The 22,094-nt window shown below is 41.2% G+C and overlaps 1 protein-coding gene across 1 annotated transcript in view; it reads left to right on the forward strand.

Moving 5' to 3' along the window:
* Positions 1-22,094, forward strand: part of mtm1 (myotubularin 1) — a 41,603-nt gene that overhangs the window by 12,184 nt on the left and 7,325 nt on the right. Inside the window, exons 6-14 of the mRNA XM_034164539.1 lie at positions 255-356; positions 7,657-7,740; positions 15,075-15,224; positions 15,797-15,982; positions 18,133-18,315; positions 18,747-18,902; positions 19,213-19,260; positions 20,425-20,517; positions 20,911-21,024. Coding sequence (XP_034020430.1) covers positions 255-356; positions 7,657-7,740; positions 15,075-15,224; positions 15,797-15,982; positions 18,133-18,315; positions 18,747-18,902; positions 19,213-19,260; positions 20,425-20,517; positions 20,911-21,024 — 1,116 coding nt within the window. The remainder of the gene's footprint in view (positions 1-254; positions 357-7,656; positions 7,741-15,074; positions 15,225-15,796; positions 15,983-18,132; positions 18,316-18,746; positions 18,903-19,212; positions 19,261-20,424; positions 20,518-20,910; positions 21,025-22,094) is intronic.

The raw sequence follows: 22,094 nt of genomic DNA on the forward strand, positions 1-22,094 counted from the left end.
GGCCGATGAAAAGAAATTCTTGTTTTCAGTTTGTCGTAAACAGAATTTAATTATTAAAAATCAACTAAAACAACCCTCACCATGCACCGACACAGCAACAAAAGTCCAGAAGCATGACTGCTGAGAGCTGGTTGTTCAGACTTGCCACATGATGACTTAAAACTGCAGAGTTCTAATGACTGTTATTACGAATGTTACTGCGTATGTGTGGGCTTAGTTATACTAAAATGGTTGAACCGGTCTCTCCACATCAGGACATGAGGAACTTGAGGTTCGCTTTGAAGCAGGAAGGTCACAGCAGACGAGATATCTTTGAGCTCCTCTTCAGATATGCCTTTCCTGTCTCACACAGTCTGGTAAGACACTGTCTAAATGACGCTGTCCTCCACTGACACCTGTTTGCTGCTTTAAAGGGATCTTGTTTTGCCACATGGGTCATTCGGTGTCAAATCGAAGTATCTGCCGATATTTTGTAAATCTTTGTGGAGTGATTGGGATTCATGAGTAACGCCCAGAACTCTTGTTTTTGTTCATGTCCATGTAATTACTGCAATACATTCTAGCAACGTGTCAGCTAATTACAGGGTTTTTCCCACATAGAGAATTGTGATGTGTCCTCCTCATTAAAATTTAGTGCCGTCCCAATCTCGGCTGGTGTCAACCCTTGGCTTTGCTCAAAGTAAGGGTTTTACATACCTGTGGTGTCCTGGGACAATGAATCTCTCAGTACATGTGTTACTGACAAAGTCGATAAATATCTCCAGACATGAATATTAACTTTTAGTCTTCTTCAAACAGGGTTTGAAATGAGCTTGCTAGCACACAGTGGTTTCAAAGGGGATGGCTATCTACAGCGCAACATTTTCATTGGTATTATAAAATTAAAGTTTTAGATAAAACATTGCCGCAGCAGCTCATTGTCATCCTGACATCTACTGGCCAAATAATTTACAACACAATACTATAATATTATGGTTATAGTGATGGTGATTGCCAAACTGGCAGAACCATATATATATATATATATATATATATATATATATTAGTAGTTTGTGAGTGAACGTGGTGTGCGTGTGTGACCTTCACCTGCTTTCCTGATCAACCAATAACATTTTATTTAAAGCTAACAGATGACTTCTATTGGAAAGGGCCGACCACCAAAACAACATGGAGACAGACAAGAACAAAAATGGTGACAGTAATAACTGTCAGGTGATGAAAAATGTGAGACACTGAAGAGGCGGAAGCCCAACGATACAACATACCAGGACAAACAACCACACATAAACAAGCAGTGACAGCAACAGTTTGTTGTCTAGTTATTGAGCATCCATATCCTAATCTAGGACACCAGAGTCTTGATCCCCTTGGGAACACCAAAACCGAATTGTGGGACGGCCACGAACACCTGACCATCCACACACACAGAGACCCAGATCACACCTAAATATCCGGTCACTACTGTGGCTGGTGCGTTGGGCCAAGATAAAAGTACAGAACCTTACCATGGACCACTCCGGCATGCCAGGAGCCACACGGGTGACTGCATGCAACCGATGGAAAGGGGTCCAGGAGAAACAAGGAGAAAAAGGACAATGGAGGCACAGGAAGCAACCTCACACACAAGGGGAAGCACACAGTGCGCCGATGTTGGCCTACAAAAGGGGGCACCCCAGAACCACACCACCCGGGCCACAGCCCCCAAGGGAGGAGTGAGTGGCGGCGAAGACAAGGGGCCAAGGAGCCACCACGACCGAACCCAAAGCCTTGGCAGGGACCACCGAGCCAACGAGGGCGAGATCCAGCGGGTGGGACCAAAACCCCCGAGCCGGGAAGCACATGAGGCTCCCCCAACACCAGAGACTCCCCTAACACAGCCAGCAGGACCCCCACCCCAAACACCAAAGCCCACGATCAGGAGACCACTCAAATGAGAGTGGGACAACACCCTTCCTCCCTTGGGAAGAGAGGGATCTCTCCCAACTGTTGTTTACTACGGAGAGCAGTGGAAAAGGTGATGTGACTGTCAATATATTACAGTTTATGTCTTTACTGCTGTGGACAGCAGTCAATGAGTCAGGACAAATAGCAATCACACTGAAGTCATTTATATGAAGTTTCATTGATACAACTGAAATGTGCATGTACACTATTTATTGTCCAGCTGTTGCACGTAGCTAACAGGTGGCCACTAGTTTAAATAACAACTTCAAGTCAACAAGTTTAATTGGTGTTGGTTTTTCCTTTATCTACTGAACAGGGCACTTTAAATTTTTAAATCAAATGCTCTGTCATAATTTCTGTTATTTTCTTCTTCCTTAAGTAATCTGCAAAGCTAAGACCATAAATGTGAATGAGCATGCGCCATAAACGAGGTGTCTCCCCTCCCTGGTCCTGTGGTGGGCATTTTGAGCCCAGGAGAAACCTTCTGTTTGTGCAGCCTCGCCAATACTTTAAATGCCTATGTTTCAAAAGATATTAACAGCCAGAGAGTTGGTTTTGGTGTCATTTTAAAGCTATTTTTCAAGCATTTTCATAACCTCAACTGATCAAATGTGACAACTCAACTACCCCAAAAAACAGGATTCCCTGAAAAAGTTGGACGGCACTCCAACAGCCTCTGTGCTACGGGCAAATGTACTGGTATAAACAGAATTTTGTCTTGAAATAGCTCATTTTAGACTTGTATGAACCCCTTCGTGCCAGCCCCATTGCTCCAACTGCCCTGCCATCATCATATCCCCCCCACTATTCCTGAAAGCAACAGGAATTTTGATATTTCTCGACACAACTTCACCCTCATTCATCTATGTTGTGCACAAGAGCTTCTGTATTCATTTCTAGAAAGAAATCAACTATTCCTGCACCTGTTGTACACACGCCAGACATGTTGTAATCTCCGTGTCGGTGGTCCCAAATCTTCACTTTGGGGTTCCAGGAACCCTCATGAATATCTGCCTAACAACGCCAAAGGAGATGACAAAAACAAAAAAACAAAAACCTGTCTGACAAACAAATGTTTGTTAGCTGAAGTGGAACGGACCCTCTCCTTCCCAGGTGTTTGGTCTGCACGGTTGGCTGCAGTCTGTTTAATTACTTCTACTGAGAACATTCCTCCTAACTGGAATACGTGCATTTAGAAATGGATGGATTCACGCTGTTTCAACACCAATCTCTAAGAGTTGCTAAGATTTTGCTAACGTCACCATGCCACGGTACATCATGATGAGTTGTCAAAGACGAGGAGAACCCATGGTGCACCTCAGCTTTTTAAAAATATTTTAAAAAGTTGATACCAGTTGGCACGAGGATACTTTGGTCTGTTGTCTGTTTTTGCTTGTTGAAGTTTTTTTTTTTATTCTGTTCTTTTCCTGACTGAGGCGGAACGTCAACAAAATAAATGAATCCCGTCAGTGAGGAAAAATATAGAAAACCATTGCGTGGGATATGATCCTTTCAGTGTGGACAGCTGGTTCTTGAACCTCCCTAAGTACACTCTGAAAAGCTAGCCACAAAGGAAGCTCCGCCCCCTGGCGTGACACATAGTAGGAGTTTGACTTGGAATTTGACTTCATGTCTTTCAACCTCCCTTCTGGCCTTTTGACATAATTATGTCATGGTTATATATTACAGTGACTCGAACAGAGCGACTTTTTACGCACCTTTTACGAGGCACGCCGTGAGCCTCATCGCTGAACTTTTACAGCTCTGCTGCAGTACGTTTTGACGTTAAAGTCAAATGAGGACAACTACACGTGCAGCAGAAAGCAGAATGTGTCAAACCGATAACAGGTTTTCCACAAGTGTGACTCACAACTAAAGCATTTTAACATTCGACAGGAGCTTTATTTTGAAACCAAAACGTGGCGCCCTGCCTAATGTTGGCATGCTCATGTTTATTATCAGTAAATGGGAAGTAAACATGAAGCCTAAGGCAGTTTAAGCAGGAATAAAGGTGCTCGCACTGTGTGGATGGCATTCAGTCTGCCTTTGGGTGTTGCACTCAATCGGACTTTGTGTCGCACCGCCGCAGCTGATTGGGAGCGGTCACCCTCCATTGTTTGCTTGTTCTATTTATTCCCTGGTGTTTGTCCAAGAAAATGCAGCTCTGTGCTCTGAAGGGTGTTAATAACATCTCAGTATGACATAAAACTGAATCCAAGCAAAATGTATTATTTTATAAGAAATGTATGTCCATTTTTTTGGGAGTTCTTAGTTTAGCATAGGCTTCTCTGATTTGCAGACGATGTTACTCTTGTGCTTCTCTTAGTTTTCCTTAGTTCTTTTTGAACTGCTCTCAGCTCCGTTATATCAGTGTTCTGGTGTTTTTTCCATCTGTTGTATTGTTTTATTTCAAGAGTGATATTGCATTTCATGTTTTGGTATATCTATCTGCTTTTTATTTGTTTATTTATTAGACTATAGTGTCTACATAAGTGAAAGTATCCTGTATCACCTCTGCAGTGCCTTCAGTGTTGTTGTTGTTGCTGTCGTCTTGATGGCATTGCTTAAATTTTCATTGTTGCGCAGATGATACCCAGCTTTATCTATCCATGAAGCCAGAGGACACACACCAATTAGCTAAACTGCAGGATTGTCTTACAGACATAAAGACATGGATGACCTCTAATTTCCTGCTTTTAAACTCAGATAAAACTGAAGTTATTGTACTTGGCCCCACAAATCTTAGAAACATGGTGTCTAACCAGATCCTTACTCTGGATGGCATTACCCTGACCTCTAGTAATACTGTGAGAAATCTTGGAGTCATTTTTGATCAGGATATGTCATTCAGTGCGCATATTAAACAAATATGTAGGACTGCTTTTTTGCATTTGCGCAATATCTCTAAAATTAGAAAGGTCTTGTCTCAGAGTGACGCTGAAAAACTAATTCATGCATTTATTTCCTCTAGGCTGGACTATTGTAATTCATTATTATCAGGTTGTCCTAAAAGTTCCCTGAAAAGCCTTCAGTTAATTCAAAATGCTGCAGCTAGAGTACTAACGGGGACTGGAAGGAGAGAGCATATCTCACCCATATTGTCCTCTCTTCATTGGCTTCTTGTTAATTCTAGAATAGAATTTAATTCTTCTTCTTACTTATAAGGTTTTGAATAATCAGGTCCCATCTTATCTTAGGGACCTCATAGTACCATATCACCCCAATAGAGCGCTTCGCTCTCAGACTGCAGGCTTACTTGTAGTTCCTAGGGTTTGTAAGAGTAGAATGGGAGGCAGAGCCTTCAGCTTTCAGGCTCCTCTCCTGTGGAACCAGCTCCCAATTCAGATCAGGGAGACAGACACCCTCTCTACTTTTAAGATTAGGCTTAAAACTTTCCTTTTTGCTAAAGCTTATAGTTAGGGCTGGATCAGGTGACCCTGAACCATCCCTTAGTTATGCTGCTATAGACGTAGACTGCTGGGGGGTTCCCATGATGCACTGAGTGTTTCTTTCTCTTTTTGCTCTGTATGCACCACTCTGCATTTAATCATTAGTGATTGATCTCTGCTCTCCTCCACAGCATGTCTTTTTCCTGGTTCTCTCCCTCAGCCCCAACCAGTCCCAGCAGAAGACTGCCCCTCCCTGAGCCTGGTTCTGCTGGAGTTTTCTTCCTGTTAAAAGGGAGTTTTTCCTTCCCACTGTCGCCAAGTGCTTGCTCACAGGGGGTCGTTTTGACCGTTGGGGTTTTTACGTAATTATTGTATGGCTTTGCCTTACAATATAAAGCGCCTTGGGGCAACTGTTTGTTGTGATTTGGCGCTATATAAATAAAATTGATTGATTGATTGATGGAAAACATCTCAATCTGTGGTTAAAACTGGTTTGTTAACTTTCAGTGCACATCCGAAAGTGGGCGTTAGCTGGATGGTGTTAACGTCCCACTTTGAGCGGAGCAGCATGTGCATCTTTTATGTTACCAAAGCATTTATCCTGTGTCTTAATTTCTTTGTCCCGTGCACTTTTAGTGACTTGTTGGTTGAAACCCGGGAAGAGCATAATCCAGGTCGCAGTGATTTGAAGCGAATATCTGTGCACCAGCGTTGTTTTCATTGCTGGTGGTCATTCTGCTATTTATGAGGCCGCTCGTTGGGATGTATGCGGCACAGATGCAAATGGTACTGAAGGCAGAACGGCCTTAATCATGAGCATAAATGTTACAGATCAAAGGTACATACAGTGTCTGTTATCATGTAGTTTGTGCACCAAGAGGTCCTTGATTTTTAAAAGTCATCTTCTATTTTGCATTAAAAGTATTTATCACAGACCAGTATTGTACATTTCTCTTAAGACTCCCCATAATTCTTTTAACCAGTTTTGCCCACTTGACCGAAGTTGTGTTCAGTTCAGTTGCAGCATCCGATCACAACATAAAGTTTAAACCTCACCCACCGCTGTTCATTCATGAAGTTTACCCTTTACCCTCAGGTGCTTTTTGGTTATAAGCAGAAACCTCAAGCAGACCAGACTCGGTGGGGTGGCCAAAAAAGTAAAATAACCAAAGCACAACAAGGAATTGTCAAATACACAGAGACAAATGTTGCAGCTAAGCAACTATAGACTAATAACTTGTCAAGGCTTCCACGTATTGTTTTCATGTTGAGTCTTTTAGGGTCCCATCATCCCCTTACAGGGGTTCTAGTTGTAAATAATGAAACTTTTGTCTCCCTTCGTCACATACATGAGTGTAAAATAACACAAGCCAGCCTGAAATGTGGCCACTGAAGGCATTCAAATGCAAGTTAAAGTTTACACAGATTTTTTTATTATTATTTATTTAATCAAATCCAATCGCACCCAGATTACATGCCATTGATATTCCCATTCCAGAAGGTCCTTATTTCACGATAACTGTGAAGAAACAGCAAATCTCTGTGTGATGCCATGTTAGCACTGGATCAGATGACACAAAATGTAAACCTTGTCTACTTGATAACTCGTCAGTGCTTCCAGATGATAAACATGCTCTCAGGACCAAAATCTTGGACAGTTTTATACACCAGTGCTTGTGACCTAGTTAAAATTAGATCAATGTCAAAACCTTTTTATAAGTCATACACATGCACTAAATTGGGACACTTTATTTTCACATCTATTCTTTCATGATTTTAGAGATAAAATAAATATCTGCCCTAACTATGAAGCAGCTGATGCAGGGCATCAGTGGAGGCGATGCGTCTAATATGTGCATAGCAGCAACAAGCTTTGGTCATTCGCTTGAGTGACAAGTACGGGTTGTTTGGGTAAAGAATTCTTCATTTCAGTTTTGAAGTTTTCCTTTGACAGTTCATATAACACAGATGATGTAAAACAAGAGTCACCAGAACTGTCTATTAAAGTCCCTGTAGGTTACTTTGTGATTTCAGTTCTGTTCATTTATAATAACTTTATACCAAAGTTAACTGGAGCAAAAATGTATTTTAGTTCTTTCCAGGACACCTGCACTTGGCAACAGGTGGGGATCGCCCTAAATGTAGTCCTTGAAATATGTTTGTGTCACTATGAAAGCAACTGTTCTTTTCTGTCTGCTGGCTTTTTCCACCAGAATAATGAACCATGTGACCTTCAACCAGCTGCTTTTAACTTGTTCATCACAATCCCATTATAGTCTCTAATTCTGTCTGTGTTTTCACCCTCTGACTTCTCCCCATATAGAATCTGTTTGCATATCTGACTCAGGAGAAGTACGAGGAAAATGGCTGGAACATCTACAAACCCATAGACGAGTTTAGACGACAGGTGAGGAAAAAGTTTATGTACGTACGTACGTACTGAGCATCCAGAAAGTATTCACAGCACTTCACTTTTTTTTTTTTTTACATTTTATCTTACAGCCTTATTCCAAAATGGATGAAATTCATTTTATTTCCTCAAAATTCTACACACAGTACCCCATAATGATCACGGGAATTTTTTTTTAAAGATTTTTACAAATTTATTACAAAAATAGAGAAAAAAAAATACAAAATCACATACGTAAGTATTCACAGCCTTTGGCATGAAGCTCAAAATTGAGCTCAGGTGCATCCTGTTTCCACTGATCATCCTTAAGCTGTTTCTACAGCTTAACTGGAGTCCATCTGGGGTAAATTCAGGTTACTGGAGATGCATTGGAAAGACACACATCTGTCTACGTATAAAGGTCCCACAGTTAACAGTGCATGTCAGAGCACAAACCATGCATGTAGTCAAAGGAATTCTTTGTAGACCTCCAAGACAGGATTGTGTCCTCGAGCTGGCCGTCCGTCGAAACTGAGCGATTGGCGGAGAAGGACCTTAGTCAGGGAGGTGACCAAGAACCCGATTGTCACTCTGTCAGAGCACCAACATTCCTCTGTGGAGAGAGGAAAACCTTCCAGAAGGACAACCATCTCTGCAGCAATCCACCATAGTAGAGTGACCAGACAGAAGCCACTCCTTAGTAAAAGGCACATGGCAGCCCACCTGGAGTTTGACAAAAGGCACCTGATGGACTCTCAGACCATGAGAAACAAAATTCTCTAGTCTGATGAGACAAAGATTGAACTCTTTGGTATGAATTCCATTCATCATGTTTGGAAGAAACCAGGCACCATCCCTACAGTGAAGCATGGTGGTGGCAGCATCATGCTGTGGGGATGTTTTTCAGCAGCAGGAACTGGGAGACTAGTTAGGATTGAGGGAAAGATGAATGCAGCAATGGACAGAGACATCCTGGATGAAAACTTGCATCAGAGCGCTCTCGACCTCAGATTGGGGGGGCCATTCATCTTTCAGCAGGACAGGCTGCAGTTCACCTGTGTTCCAGAGTCAGTAAATGCAGCAGTTCTGTGTGTTCACCCAGCTCTCTGTGACAAAAAAAGACACCACAATGAGGTAGCTGCTTTAATTATATACACCTGCAACTGTGTGGATTACGTCCCAACACCCCCCCCCCCCCCCCAAAAAAAAAAAACAAAAAAAACAAAACACATCCATAGACCAGCTCGAACTGAACTGAACTGGACAGTAGTCTCTGTGCTTCTTTTCGCTGGCTTTATTTTGACACCGGTGATCCAACTTTTAACTTTGTGTTCCTCCGTTATTTTCTGCAAAATCACTCTTTTTGCCAGCTCGCATTCTTCCTAAATGCTTGTCTTGAGTGTGAGTCATTGCGTCAGCGCACACAGAGTGCGCCTCAGCTGATCCATTGTAACAAGATGTTAAATCTATCATAAAATTATTTTACAGCTGCTTATAAAGAAGGAATGAACATGCAACTGTTTTGCCAAGCTATTAAAATACAAATAATTACTTTTTAGGCTGTTCCAAATATGTTCTCCACCTCAGCGCACGAGACGGAGAGGAAAAAAGCTGCAAATGAAGTGGTTCTCTGTGATTCCAGAAGCGATTAGAGGTGTTTTCAACATCCAAACTGGCAGAAAATGATTAATCCGCTACAAAATAATTATTTTATATATAGCATCCGGTGCACAAAGCAGGTTGGATTGTAGTGCACAAGAGGGCTGAGCCTGTTCAAAATATCCTGTCCTGTCCTCGTAGCTGCCAGGTCTACGAGGACAGAGCCTCGTCCTCACCACAAACATGCCTCTAAAATCCTCATTTGTCCTCGTAGTAACGTACACAAACTGCCCCATGCTGTTGTTGCTAAATTTTGAACTTCTTGAAATTAGTGCCACGCTCAGAGATGAGCCTCGTTAGCAGAATATTCTGCCTCTAAGAGCCACTATTCTCCCACGATTGTTGAATAACTGGACTCGTACCAAAAAAAAACATGCTATATGGCTCATTATTCATCCTTCATTATTTGGTGGGACCAGGGCTTTTTGTTGAAAGATCTTTTAAAAAAGTGTCACCCCCCCCCCAATAATCTCTCTTCTGTCTTGTCATGCTGTAGGCTTCATTTTATTATCATCTCTTCCTGCCTTAAGGTTTATTATGTAGGGCTGCACTTTTGACTTTGCAAGAAAAATGATTTTGTAGTCATTTCAGCACCACTGTGAATTGGACAGCTCCTCTCCTGCTGTCTGATGTGATGATGAGGTATGTTGACCTGTAGACTGTAGTGCATACAACCCCTGGCAAAAATTATGGAATCACCGGCCTCGGAGGATGTTTATTCAGTTGTTTAATTTTGTAGAAAAAAAGCAGATCACAGACATGACACAAAACTAAAGTCATTTCAAATGGCAACTTTCTGGCTTTAAGAAACACTATAAGAAATCAAGAAAAAAGATTGTGGCAGTCAGTAACTGTTACTTTTTTAGACCAAGCAGAGGAAAAAAATATGGAATCACTCAATTCTGAGGAAAAAATTATGGAATCACCCTGTAAATTTTCATCCCCAAAACTAACAGCTGCATCAAATCACATCTGCTCATTGATACTGACCCTATCCCATGACATTGACCCTATGTGTCTTTTTACAAGGAATGTTTTCACAGTTTTTGCTCTAAGGCAAGATGCATTATCATCTTGAAAAATGATTTCATCATCCCCAAAAATCCTTTCAATTGTCCAAAATATCAACGTAAACTTGTGCATTTATTGATGATGTAATGACAGCCATCTCCCCAGTGCCTTTACCTGACATGCAGCCCCATATCATCAATGACTGTGGAAATGTACATGTTCTCTTCAGGCAGTCATCTTTATAAATCCCATTGGAACAGCACCAAACAAAAGTTCCAGCATCATCACCTTGCCCAATGCAGATTCGAGATTCATCACTGAATATGACTTTCATCCAGTCATCCACAGTCCACGATTGCTTTTCCTTAGCCCATTGTAACCCTGTTTTTTTCTGTTTAGGTGTTAATGATGGCTTTCGTTTAGCTTTTCTGTATGTAAATCCCATTTCCTTTAGGAGGTTTCTTACAGTTCTGTGACAGACGTTGACTCCAGTTTCCTCCCATTCGTTCCTCATTTGTTTTGTTGTGCATTTTTTGATTTTTGAGACATATTGCTTTAAGTTTTCTGTCTTGACGCTTTGATGTCTTCCTTGGTCTACCAGTATGTTTGCCGTTAACAACCTTCCCATGTTGTTTGTATTTGGTCCAGAGTTTAGACACAGCTGACTGTGAACAACAAACATCTTTTGCAACATTGCGTGATGATTTACCCTCTTTTAAGAGTTTGATAATCCTCTCCTTTGTTTCAATTGACATCTCTCGTGTTGGAGCCATGATTCATGTCAGTCCACTTGGTGCAACAGCTCTCCAAGGTGTGATCACTCCTTTTTAGATGCAGACTAACGAGCAGATCTGATTTGATGCAGGTGTTAGTTTTGGGGATGAAAATTTACAGGGTGATTCCATAATTTATTCCTCAGAATTGAATGATTCCATATTTTTTTCCTCTGCTTGGTCTAAAAAAGTAACCGTTACTGACTGCCACAATCTTTATTTCTTGATTTCTTATAGTGTTTCTTAATGCCAGAAAGTTGCCATTTGAAATGACTTTAGTTTTGTGTCATGTCTGTGATCTGCTTTTTTCTACAAAATTAAACAACTGAATGAACATCCTCTGAGGCCGGTGATTCCATAATTTTTACCAGGGGTTGTATGTGTTCAGTAATGCTAGTAATGCGTTACTTAGTAACCGCTGACCGCTTTTTCAGTAACAAGTAATTTAAAGCGTTACTCTTTCCAAATCAGTAACCAGATTAAAGTTACTTCTCCAAGTCACTGTGCGTTACTATTATTTTTGCATTGCGGCTCCTTCATGAGCAGAAGGTCGGGGTTTGACTGAACTGCCCACTTTGCCCTCTTTCAGCGAGCTGTGAGCTTTTCCTCCGCGGTTTTCAGCAGCAGCTCTGAGTTAAAAAACAGTTGTCATCTCTCAAAGTGCAGTGACAGCACACCTGCACGGAGCTTTACAAGACATTTTAACGCTTTTTTCCCTTTATTTAAAAGTCTAAGCCACTCTGTGTCCTCACTAAAAACAGCTGATCCGCGTTGCGTGAACAACTAACACTTTTTTTTTTCCACCCAAATGCACTTAAACTCTCTTTCTGAGGACGACATGACATTTAAAAAAATGCTGATAAAACTTTTACCTGTCATTGTGGTCGTGTTTTCTGCATAAATAAACATTATCCATTCTTCCTGCTCAAACACCAAAGCAGGGACGATTCCAGACAGAAATGGCTTTGAATGAATTTTCAGGAATTTACACAAGAATAGAAGTTGACTTTTTATTAATGTAGACTTTATTTCATTGGAAAAAAAAGACATTGTGGCTTTGAATGAATGGATTTACAGTAATTTACATAAAAATAAGTGACTTTTTTACTATAAGGTGTGTTATTGATATTTTACCATGACTTTGAAAATATTCTACAAGCTTTAGCTGTGGTTTTTGAAATGCTTTAACAGTCTTTTCAGTCTTCATGAATTTCATGTAGTTTAATTGTTCTGAGTTAATGCGTAATTTGGTTTACAATGAAAAGGAAAATCATTCCAGGTCCTACTTCCACATCATATTCTGTTATTTCAACATCATCATTGACAGTTCAAGTGAAAGGTTGAATCTAGAATCATTTAAATATGCACTTCCTTTGAGATTTTTTTTTTCTTCCAGGAGATGCTGAAAATGTATCAAAAGTAATTTGGTTTCTGGGGCCCAGATTTAAGAGGCTTTACTTTGTCATCTATTGGTTAATAATTACATTATTCCATTTGATTGCTGTGGGTGTAGAGACTCAGTCTCAGACGAGCTGCTGTGGTCCAAAATGACGCATGCGCAGTGAAGGCAGGGCAGACCAATTTTTAGGGGGGGACCATTTGGTCGGCGACACCGGTTTTAGGAATCGTTAAGTCTTTGGCTCAGTCATAGTGTGACACTCACTAGACCAGTGAGTTAAATTCAGCATCCTTTGAGGCGTTCTAAGGTTCCCAGCTTAAAAAAATCTTTAATTAAAAAAAAGAAGTCTACCCAAGTACCTGCCGTACAAATATTCAGAATTTTCAGATGTTTCCAATGATAAGTTGGAAACATCTTTGCTGTGGTTTTGTTTTCACATTCCTCAACACACATTCTCTTAATGTGAAACCTCTCTTCACCCACGAGTGGAAACAATGTCTAAAGGAAGACAAGAGAAAATATCACCAACACTGAAACCTACACTCACAACTCGAAAAAGAAACCCTGCTGCCAAAATTCAACATCAACATGACAAAAAAAAGGCATAATTGAGGTTGGTTGTATGTTCTTGGGTTAAGATTTGAGTGTTAAAACTTAAATACTAGTGGATTCCTGTTTGTGGTACTTAAAACATGGAAAGGATTCTCACTCAAGTTTCGGAACCAAAAACCAAAGTAGCAGTTGTCTTTTCCCTCTTTTGCACAGCACTTTTGAAAATGGAAAGTGGAATCATTGACTTGTCAAACACATATTGCTGAAATATTTTGTTCATTCAAAATCAGCCACATGTTTGAGGACTTGGGGGGAACCCCAATACAGATTTGTTAAAACTAACTAAATAAACAATTCACTGACAGGGAAACAATACAAATTTGAAGCATTTTGAAACTTAAGAGTCTTATAGTGTCTTCTCTGCTGTAAAACGATCTCATATTTGAATTTTTTTACATGCAGTCATTTTAATATGTCATTTTAATATGGTTATATTTTCTTCTTATTTCATGTGTTCCTCTGAACATTATGTCGGCTCTGTTTTACATGCAGCAGGTTAGTTATTCATTCTTCTGAAATGCACGACTGGCTGCCTTATGGGTACAAATACAATAAAATCATTATCTTTTTCAGATATGAGATCTGTTTGCCCAACAATCGAATATCACAAGAGGGTTCTGGCAATCTCAAAAAACCCTCTCTTGCCTCCTGTCACACAATCTTACACAATCCATGTTGGCCCTAGACCAGGACTAACGAATGTGAATGTGTAAAATGAAGGGAAAGGGCGAAGTGGTAGGGATTGTGGGATTGGGATTGTGCCTAAATTAGAAACCTTTGGACTAGAGTTAGCTGGTCTAACTTGCCCAGTCTGTCTCAGTGGCATGCCACCACTTTTAGTCTTTGACTAACGTTGGAGTACTAAGCCTGAGTCTCCGTCTGTCTCTCGTAGTCCTGCTTCTTAAAACCTGCCCCTGGATATAATGCTGCGTTTACACATAGGCAGGACGCGTTACGAATGTCATATTTGTGTCATTCTTGGCACATTCCTGACTTTCTTAACGTGAATTAATGTATCTGAATAGGTTTCTTAATAGCACGTGTTAGTGCGTGATTTTCGTGGACCATGTTTTTGGCTGTCAAAAAATCTTCCACGAATGTCACACACCACCCTCATTTCGCCTCATATCATGGAGGTCGCAACTGAGCGTGTTGATCCATCTTGATTAGTGGTGATACTTAATAGAGCGTGACAGCATTCTTCTCTGACGTGCGCACAATTAAACCCTGCTGCACCGCATTCAGTTTCATTGAAGCAGTATGATGGAGGACAGTGACGCCAAGTCGGCTAAAAAGCCTCGTTCTAATGCTTATCAGGGCGCTCCTGCGGGTGTTCCACGCGTGAGACGAGAGCCGCGTGGAGCCACACATCTGGTTCTCTCTGTCTCCTCCTTCCTGCGCCACTCCATGGCACAGAGCCCAACTAAGCATGCAATCACAAAGTTCTTCTGTGGATTAATCTAGATTTTGAGGAGCAAACTGGAGCGATCTGAATTGTTCAGCAGCTGATGGTAGGATGAATATGGGTGTATGTGTGTGTGTGTGTGTGTGGAGACAATTTGCCTCATTCACACTGTGACGGAACATAACGATGCGCTATTACATGCAGTAGCACCCAACAGCGTGGAACATTATTCTTGACCATGTTCCTGATAATTCGCCAGCAACACGTGCCATTAATCATAACGTGTGGTAACAGGTTTTGCAGCAGTTCCCGAGGACACCTGATGCCTCTGCCTCAAATCATCGCATTTGTGATCAGCGGCCAAGAATGTATACTTATTGTCATTTGTGACTTGTCATCATTATGTGTGAACGCAGCATTAGAGTGCATAAGATTTTGGTGAACATCTCCTTTGAAGGCCAGCTGAACTGATTTTTCTCTTCACCTCCTCCAGGGCCTGCCGAATAACAAGTGGCGTATTACATTTGTCAATAAGAGCTACGAGCTGTGCGACACCTACCCCACGGTGCTGGCTGTCCCCGCCAACAGTAAGGACGAAGACCTCAAGAGAGTCGCTACCTTCAGGTCAAGAGGACGCATACCGGTGAGTGATGACCTTACAGACGGCAAGCTCAGGTTTCTGTGTCGGCAGCACTTAAAAACGCCTCGAGCAGGTCGCACCTTTCAGCAGAATGACTCAGAGCTTCCAGTTTATTACAGTGAACATGGAACGTATCATTTATTAAATTAAGCTGTAAGTAAAAGAATCAGCTCAGTAAGCAGTAATCCTGTCTGGCTTTGTAAAAATAAATCTGTGAGTGAACTACACATTGTGAAGGAGTGGCTCAGCATTTTAGTTAAATTTTTAGGTAAATAACTAAAACGCTGATGGACCTTATTTAAGACCGAAGACAGCAGATGTTGTACATGCTGGTTGTAGTACCACCTTCAAGAGGTGTTTTTTGTTTGTTTTTGGACAGTTGTGACTTGTACTCCGAGAAATACTCGGTAAGTCGGATGACTTACTGGTCATCCAAATCCTTTGTTTTGTGTTTTCTTTGGTCTCTCACGCTGTAGTGATGTTTATGTTTCAACTGATGCTCTCCTGTATGTTGTGCTGGCCATCCCTGTCTCTTTTTCAGTGTTATTCTGGTGCTTTGTCTGATCTCCTCTCAGGTTTTATCGTGGATCCACAGAGAAAACCAGGCGGTGATCGTTCGGTGCAGTCAGCCGCTCGTTGGTATGTCAGGTAAAAGGAACAAAGATGACGAACGCTACCTGGACCAGATTAGAGAAGCAAACGCCACCACCAAGCTGACCATCTATGATGCTCGGCCAAGTGTCAACGCTGTGGCCAACAAGGTCAGGAAGAAACGGTTTATTGGGGCTAAAGGAGCTATAGTAGTTGAGCTAGGACCACCCCGTTTGCATTTTCTCCCGAACTAAACCAAACATTTTTTTTTAATTTCTTAGAAAACCCAGGAATATTATTAAGATGTTCCCAAAACTAAAAATGGATCACAAGCCAGTGATTCAAGATGTTACTCAAAATGGTTGTGAAATATGTTGTCATTTAAATGCATTAATTTTTTTTAATGAAAATTCTAGTTATCAAAAAATATTCCATGAGAAGATAGTTTTAGGTCACAGTAAATATAACTGGACCTAATTAATTTCATTCATGAGTTTTATTTATTCATCTGTTTATTTAGCTTCCAAAATGACCAGTTTCCATTCACATTTAGTTTCCATAAAATGCATCATAGAAAGAAACAATAGAAATAACAAAATAACATAAATGCGGCCATTTTGGCGGCCTCTTCAGTACCTGTCTTGAGACATGTTTTTATATTTAGGACCATCTTGATCGTGTTTGTTGGTCATCTTGGGAATGTTTAAAAGCTGGTTTGTTTAGTTAAGCGTTCAGGGGGCCATAGGGGATGGCCCTAGCTGTCTGAGTAGTAGAGCTCTCTTACAATAATTGATGCTACCCAGTTTTTTTTTTTTTTAAATGGGGATTCTTGTTTTCAGTAATGCTGCATTCTCTCTCACACACACACACACACACACACACACACTGGCTAACACATCACTTGCTTGGCAGAAAATCAGGTATATAAATATAAAAGTGGAGCTGTTCTGCTAGATGTTGCCCACACAGTACATTTAAGAAGAGTGATTCATTTGCTGATGTATTTGGCTCATTTTGTCCTGTTTCAGAAATCCTCTTTTCTTCCTCTTCATCATTCCAGTCAGAATAGCAACAGCTTTTAAATTTTCTCTTTGTTGTTCAGATGTCAGCACAGCATTAAAAGCTCATTCTAATTTTCAATCTTTCATTAAAATATCTTTCCTGGCGTCATAGCTTTAGATGGCACTGGCTATAGCTTTAGTAGCAGTGAGAGATAATACAGAATTTAGGAAAAGCAAGTGGTAACAAAGGATTGACCGACCTGTGTGCAGTCCTACCCACTGAGTCCAACTGATAGACAAAGGCACTTTGATGAAAAGTGGCTCCTTGGTGTATAGAGGTTATTGGACATAGTATCCTTGACTGATTTTTCAGTCATCTTTGAACCTCTAAATTTTCATGAGTCACAGCGGCCATAAGATGTTTGAGAGCGTGGAACTCCAGGGATCTGCAGGCATTGGAGCCGAGTACCCCTGGATAGGCAGAGAAGCTGTTCTCTTGTCATTGTATGTAATCTTTGGGTCACGGGTATCATCTCTACTGACTGGAAAAAGGGACGTGTTGTCCCACACAAAAGGTGGTCACCTTGGTTGTAACAACTGCAGGGATATTAAACAGCTCTCTGTGTCAGGAATGGTTCTTGCAAGCATTATTCTTAACAGAATTTAGCCCCAGTTACTTGCCACTCAGTAACTGGTGCATTCTGGCTTTACACGCAAAAAGTCAACCACTGACTGCATCTGAGCTCTGTGAGCACTAACTGAATGCAGAGTTCAGAAAGTCCTATGGAGTTGTGCGGTTACTCGACAGAAGTGCTGGCAATGCTGATACCTTTGCGGGAGAATGGAGGCCCACGTCTTCAGTTTACTGGTGCTTCCACTCCTTTTATATGGTTGTAAAATTGGATCCTTTTTTATTTTATTAGATATTTTATTTAAGCATCTGTGGCTGCAAATGATTGAACTGTTTAGTCTATGAAATATTAAAAATGCCCAACAGATTTTCACACATCTCAAGGTCTCATGTTAAAATAGTTTTGTCTGAGAAAGGGTCCAAAACCAAAAGCATTCAATTTAAGATGTGAAAAGAAGCAAATAATCTAAAGTCTACATCAGCGTTTCATACCCCTAATCCTCAGGGACCTCCACATATGTAGGTTTACCATCCCTGCTTGTTCCACTCTTTTGATTAACCCAGACAGTCAAGAGATGGGAGGCAGTGGATCTGGATAACGCGGTGGGATTAGAAGTGTTGAGAACTACTAATTTAGTAGCTAATTTTACTCACCATGTCACTGATGGTAACATCTTCACATTTCCAGGCCACTGGAGGCGGCTATGAGGGTGATGAGTACCAAAACGCAGAGCTCGTCTTCCTCGATATCCAGAATATCCACGTCATGAGGGAATCCTTAAAGAAACTAAAAGATATCGTTTACCCCAATGTGGAAGAGTCACACTGGCTGTCCAGTCTGGAGTCGACACATTGGCTGGAACATATTAAGGTAAACTGTGGTCACTCAGTTTGTCTGTTTGTCCTGTAAATGAAACTCCTCTGAAATCTGTTGGATTTCAGTGACTCTTCACTATGTTTGAAGATGTGCATGAAGGAAAACCATTCTGGTCCAGTGTCTTCAAGGAGGCGTTGGGCTCCTCAGAACAGAAGTTGATCAGTTAGCGTTTGATCACAAATGTGTTACTACCATCAATATGTAAAACAATAAAATAGTGTGGCAGAGGATGTATCATTTTATCAGCCTGCTCACAGATCGCTACTTTCATATTCAGTTTTGTGTAAAGATTTGAGAGGGTTAAATGTGACAGATACTCAAAATTAACAGACAACCCCCCCAAAAAACAAACAAACAATTAGAAGTTCGATTCAAACCTTTGGATCCTTTGTCTAATGCCTGCCTTTGTTTGGGTTTATTTGTAGCTGGTGTTATCGGGAGCGATCCAGGTAGCGGACAAAGTTTCCAGTGGAAACTCTGTGGTAGTTCACTGTAGTGACGGCTGGGACCGGACTGCTCAGCTCACCTCACTGGCCATGCTGATGCTGGACAGTCACTACCGCACTCTCAGAGGATTCCAGGTCAGGATCCGGACAGGCTTCCTTATGCGGAACTACTCATACACAAGCTAAGCACAGTTTAAGAAGAAAATAACTACCTGATTAATTGTATCAAATATCGGTTCTACAATATTGGGTGGTGTATTGGGTTAATTTAAATGTTTAACTGGATCAGGTTTTTTTGTTTGTTTTTTTGCCTTTGTGGACTTGACCACCTGATCTTACTGAGAAGTTAATCAGTCAAATCATGTGGTGGAGTCTTCGGGTGCAGAGTGTCTACATTCCTGAATTCTTTGCATGAGCTCCACCTGTTGGTTTTGTTCCTATTTAGGTGCTTATTGAGAAGGAATGGATCAGTTTGGGACACAAGTTTGCCTCTGTAAGTAAAACTGCACAACTGAATGAGACTTTTGTAGCTCATATCGACAACATGCTATATTACAGATGTATGTGCATTGACATTTGTATCATGCATGGATATTTTCTACATGTGTAATAACCACACAGTGTAAGCCACTTTAGAAGTTATACATATGGCCGTTTAGACCACCCCATCACAGTGGCTTTAAATTCATCATCAAATCTCCAACACCAAATCTAGATTTGCAAATGGACAGTAGTTATCCCACTTATGCTACCCACCTGTGCACTTGGATAAAACACTAAATCTTGGCTGGGGAAGTAAATGTGAGGTGTCATTAAATGCTTTGAGCATCTGCTGGATGGAAAGGTGTTATAGAAATGCTGTCCTCCTCCTTCCCTGGCTGTAGCCACCTCACCCACCACTGTGAGTGGTACGCCATTGCTGGCATGCCCTCTTTGACTGTAAGGCGTTACACACACTGGATGACTCTGGTTCACAACAGTCTTTTTGGACTGGTTCTGATCAAATTATCCGGTTTACTTCGGAGATCTGAAAGCCGTTATGCTTTGCACTCAAATGGCATGCTGTACTTCCGTGTACCTCGTCTTCGCACTGAAATGGTAAAGAAAGCTTTGAGTTTCTCTGCTCCCTCTGATTGGAATGTCCTCCAGTCTGAATTAAAACTGTCTGGGTTGATTTCTTTGAACACCTTCCGCTCTATTTTAAGAACTCGCGAATGGAATTCTTTTGCACAGTGCCTGTGTTTCTAAATTAGAATTTGTTTTATCCTAAACATCATCACAGTGACCAAGCTGATTGTTTTTATTCCATGTATTTTATTTGTTATTATTCTCATGATGATGTTAACCTGTCTATTATGACATGTGCTGCTGCCTTTCTTGGCCAGGTCACCCTTGTAAAAAAAAAAAAAAAAAAAAAAAAAAAAAAAGGTTCAATCTCAGTGGGCTCTTATCTGGTTAAATAAAGGTTATTATTATTATTCACCCTCCATTGGGTCTGCATCACCCTCACCCTCCCAAGTTTAGTAGCTTTTGCTGTAGAAAGTCTAAGAAATGTGACTGTGCTGTGGTTTGCTAGTTTCACTCTCCAGTGCTGTGTGGCTTTTAAATTAGTTTCCATTCCCATGCTTAATTTTCTGTTTTTAATGTGTGCACACAGAGAATAGGTCACGGTGACAAGAACCACGCAGACCAGGATCGATCACCCATCTTTCTTCAGTTCATCGACTGCGTTTGGCAGATGACTAAACAGGTTTGTTTCAGCTCTGATTCCTTTTGGCAAAGTTCACGGTCATTGATGCCCACCAGACTACGCCTGCGCGGTATGAGGAAGGTCTGTGCGATAGCGCTGTTCAGTGCTGCGATGACAATATAAGTTGTGATACAAGAACAAATATTTAGATAAAAGGTTACTAAAGCAATGTTTTGGTGCAGAAAGTATAATATATGAAGTGTAGTTTGTTGGATTATGGTTTAAAACTAAATCATCTGAACTGTAGATTCAGTTATCAAAATTATATTAGTGTTTTTAATATGAAAAAAAATTAACTGCAGATGCTTTTTAAATTCATCAAGTTTCCTGTTTGTTTCCTCATTTCCTCTGCTCCTCTCTACCCTTGTCTCCTTCCTCCTTACCTCCTCCCAGTTTCCCACAGCGTTTGAGTTTAATGAGCGCCTTCTGCTGACAATCTTGGATCATCTCTTCAGCTGTCGTTTTGGAACCTTCCTATACAACTGTGAGAGTGCACGAGACCAAAACGTGAGACATACATGTGCACAAAGCGCAATGAAGGCAGTGTTTCTCTGTGCGTCTGTGGGTTTTTGTCAGAAACCCCGTTGCAATGAGCAAGACGTTGGATCGAGTAAACGCAGGTTTTATTGTCCAAAACTCAGAATAACAGGCAGGTACAGAAACAGAGATATTTGTCCCGCTCCTCGGAGCCGCCTGCTTGCGCCATTTGTAATGTATGTGGCCAACACATGCAGTCTTAGAAGGGTGCAGCCCCTGAATTGAGAGACAATCAATGGCTTTTACATGAGATCACTGGACAGATGCTGATACCTTTGCAAAGGAACTAAGGTCCAACTCCGGGATTCTGTCTTACTGGTTGTGAGACCTGGATGCTAACCAGTGGCCTAAGTTGGCAATTGGATTTGTTTTGTACTAGAACACTCTAGAGGATCCTTGCGTACTGCTGGAATGACTTTGTGCCAAATTAACAGTTTGTAGACGTGATGAATGAAGGAGACAGAATTTCTCCATTTTAGCAACACAAGTGCATGTCATTTATTTCTCACGGTCTTTCATCGTCGTCATAGTCATATTGCTTTAGTCATAAGCCACAGACATTTATACAGCTTGGCCCCAGCCGTTACCTCACAGGGGTCTGACAGAGAAAGCTTTGTTGTATGTACAGAAGGAATACACAAACAGGACAGGGAACATCTTTATACACACCCACACAGGGGTCCTGTTGGCAGACATCAGTTTGCACAACCCACAGGGGCACTGAGGGGAAGTCATCAATATGCATGTCTTGACTTGTTAACACATGTAAGGCAGGGAGCACACTGTAGCCACAAATGCCAACACTTTAATATGCGCACAGCAGGAAACACACTGTAATCACAAGTGACACTCTTGTATGGTGAATTATGTCCCAAATGTGGTGAAAGCTTGCTACAGGTTAATTAGCAAGACTCAGACAAGATGTAGCAGTAACATTTTGACAATGTTGCACTTTTATCTGTGCACAATCCAGCGTGTAGGTGCCTCAGTGTTGACAACCCCATTAACTGGTAAAGGCCAAACCGGGGCCCATATTTCAC

Source organism: Thalassophryne amazonica, chromosome 23 (assembly GCF_902500255.1).
Source record: "Thalassophryne amazonica chromosome 23, fThaAma1.1, whole genome shotgun sequence".
In the NCBI taxonomy this organism is placed as follows: Eukaryota; Metazoa; Chordata; class Actinopteri; order Batrachoidiformes; family Batrachoididae; genus Thalassophryne; species Thalassophryne amazonica.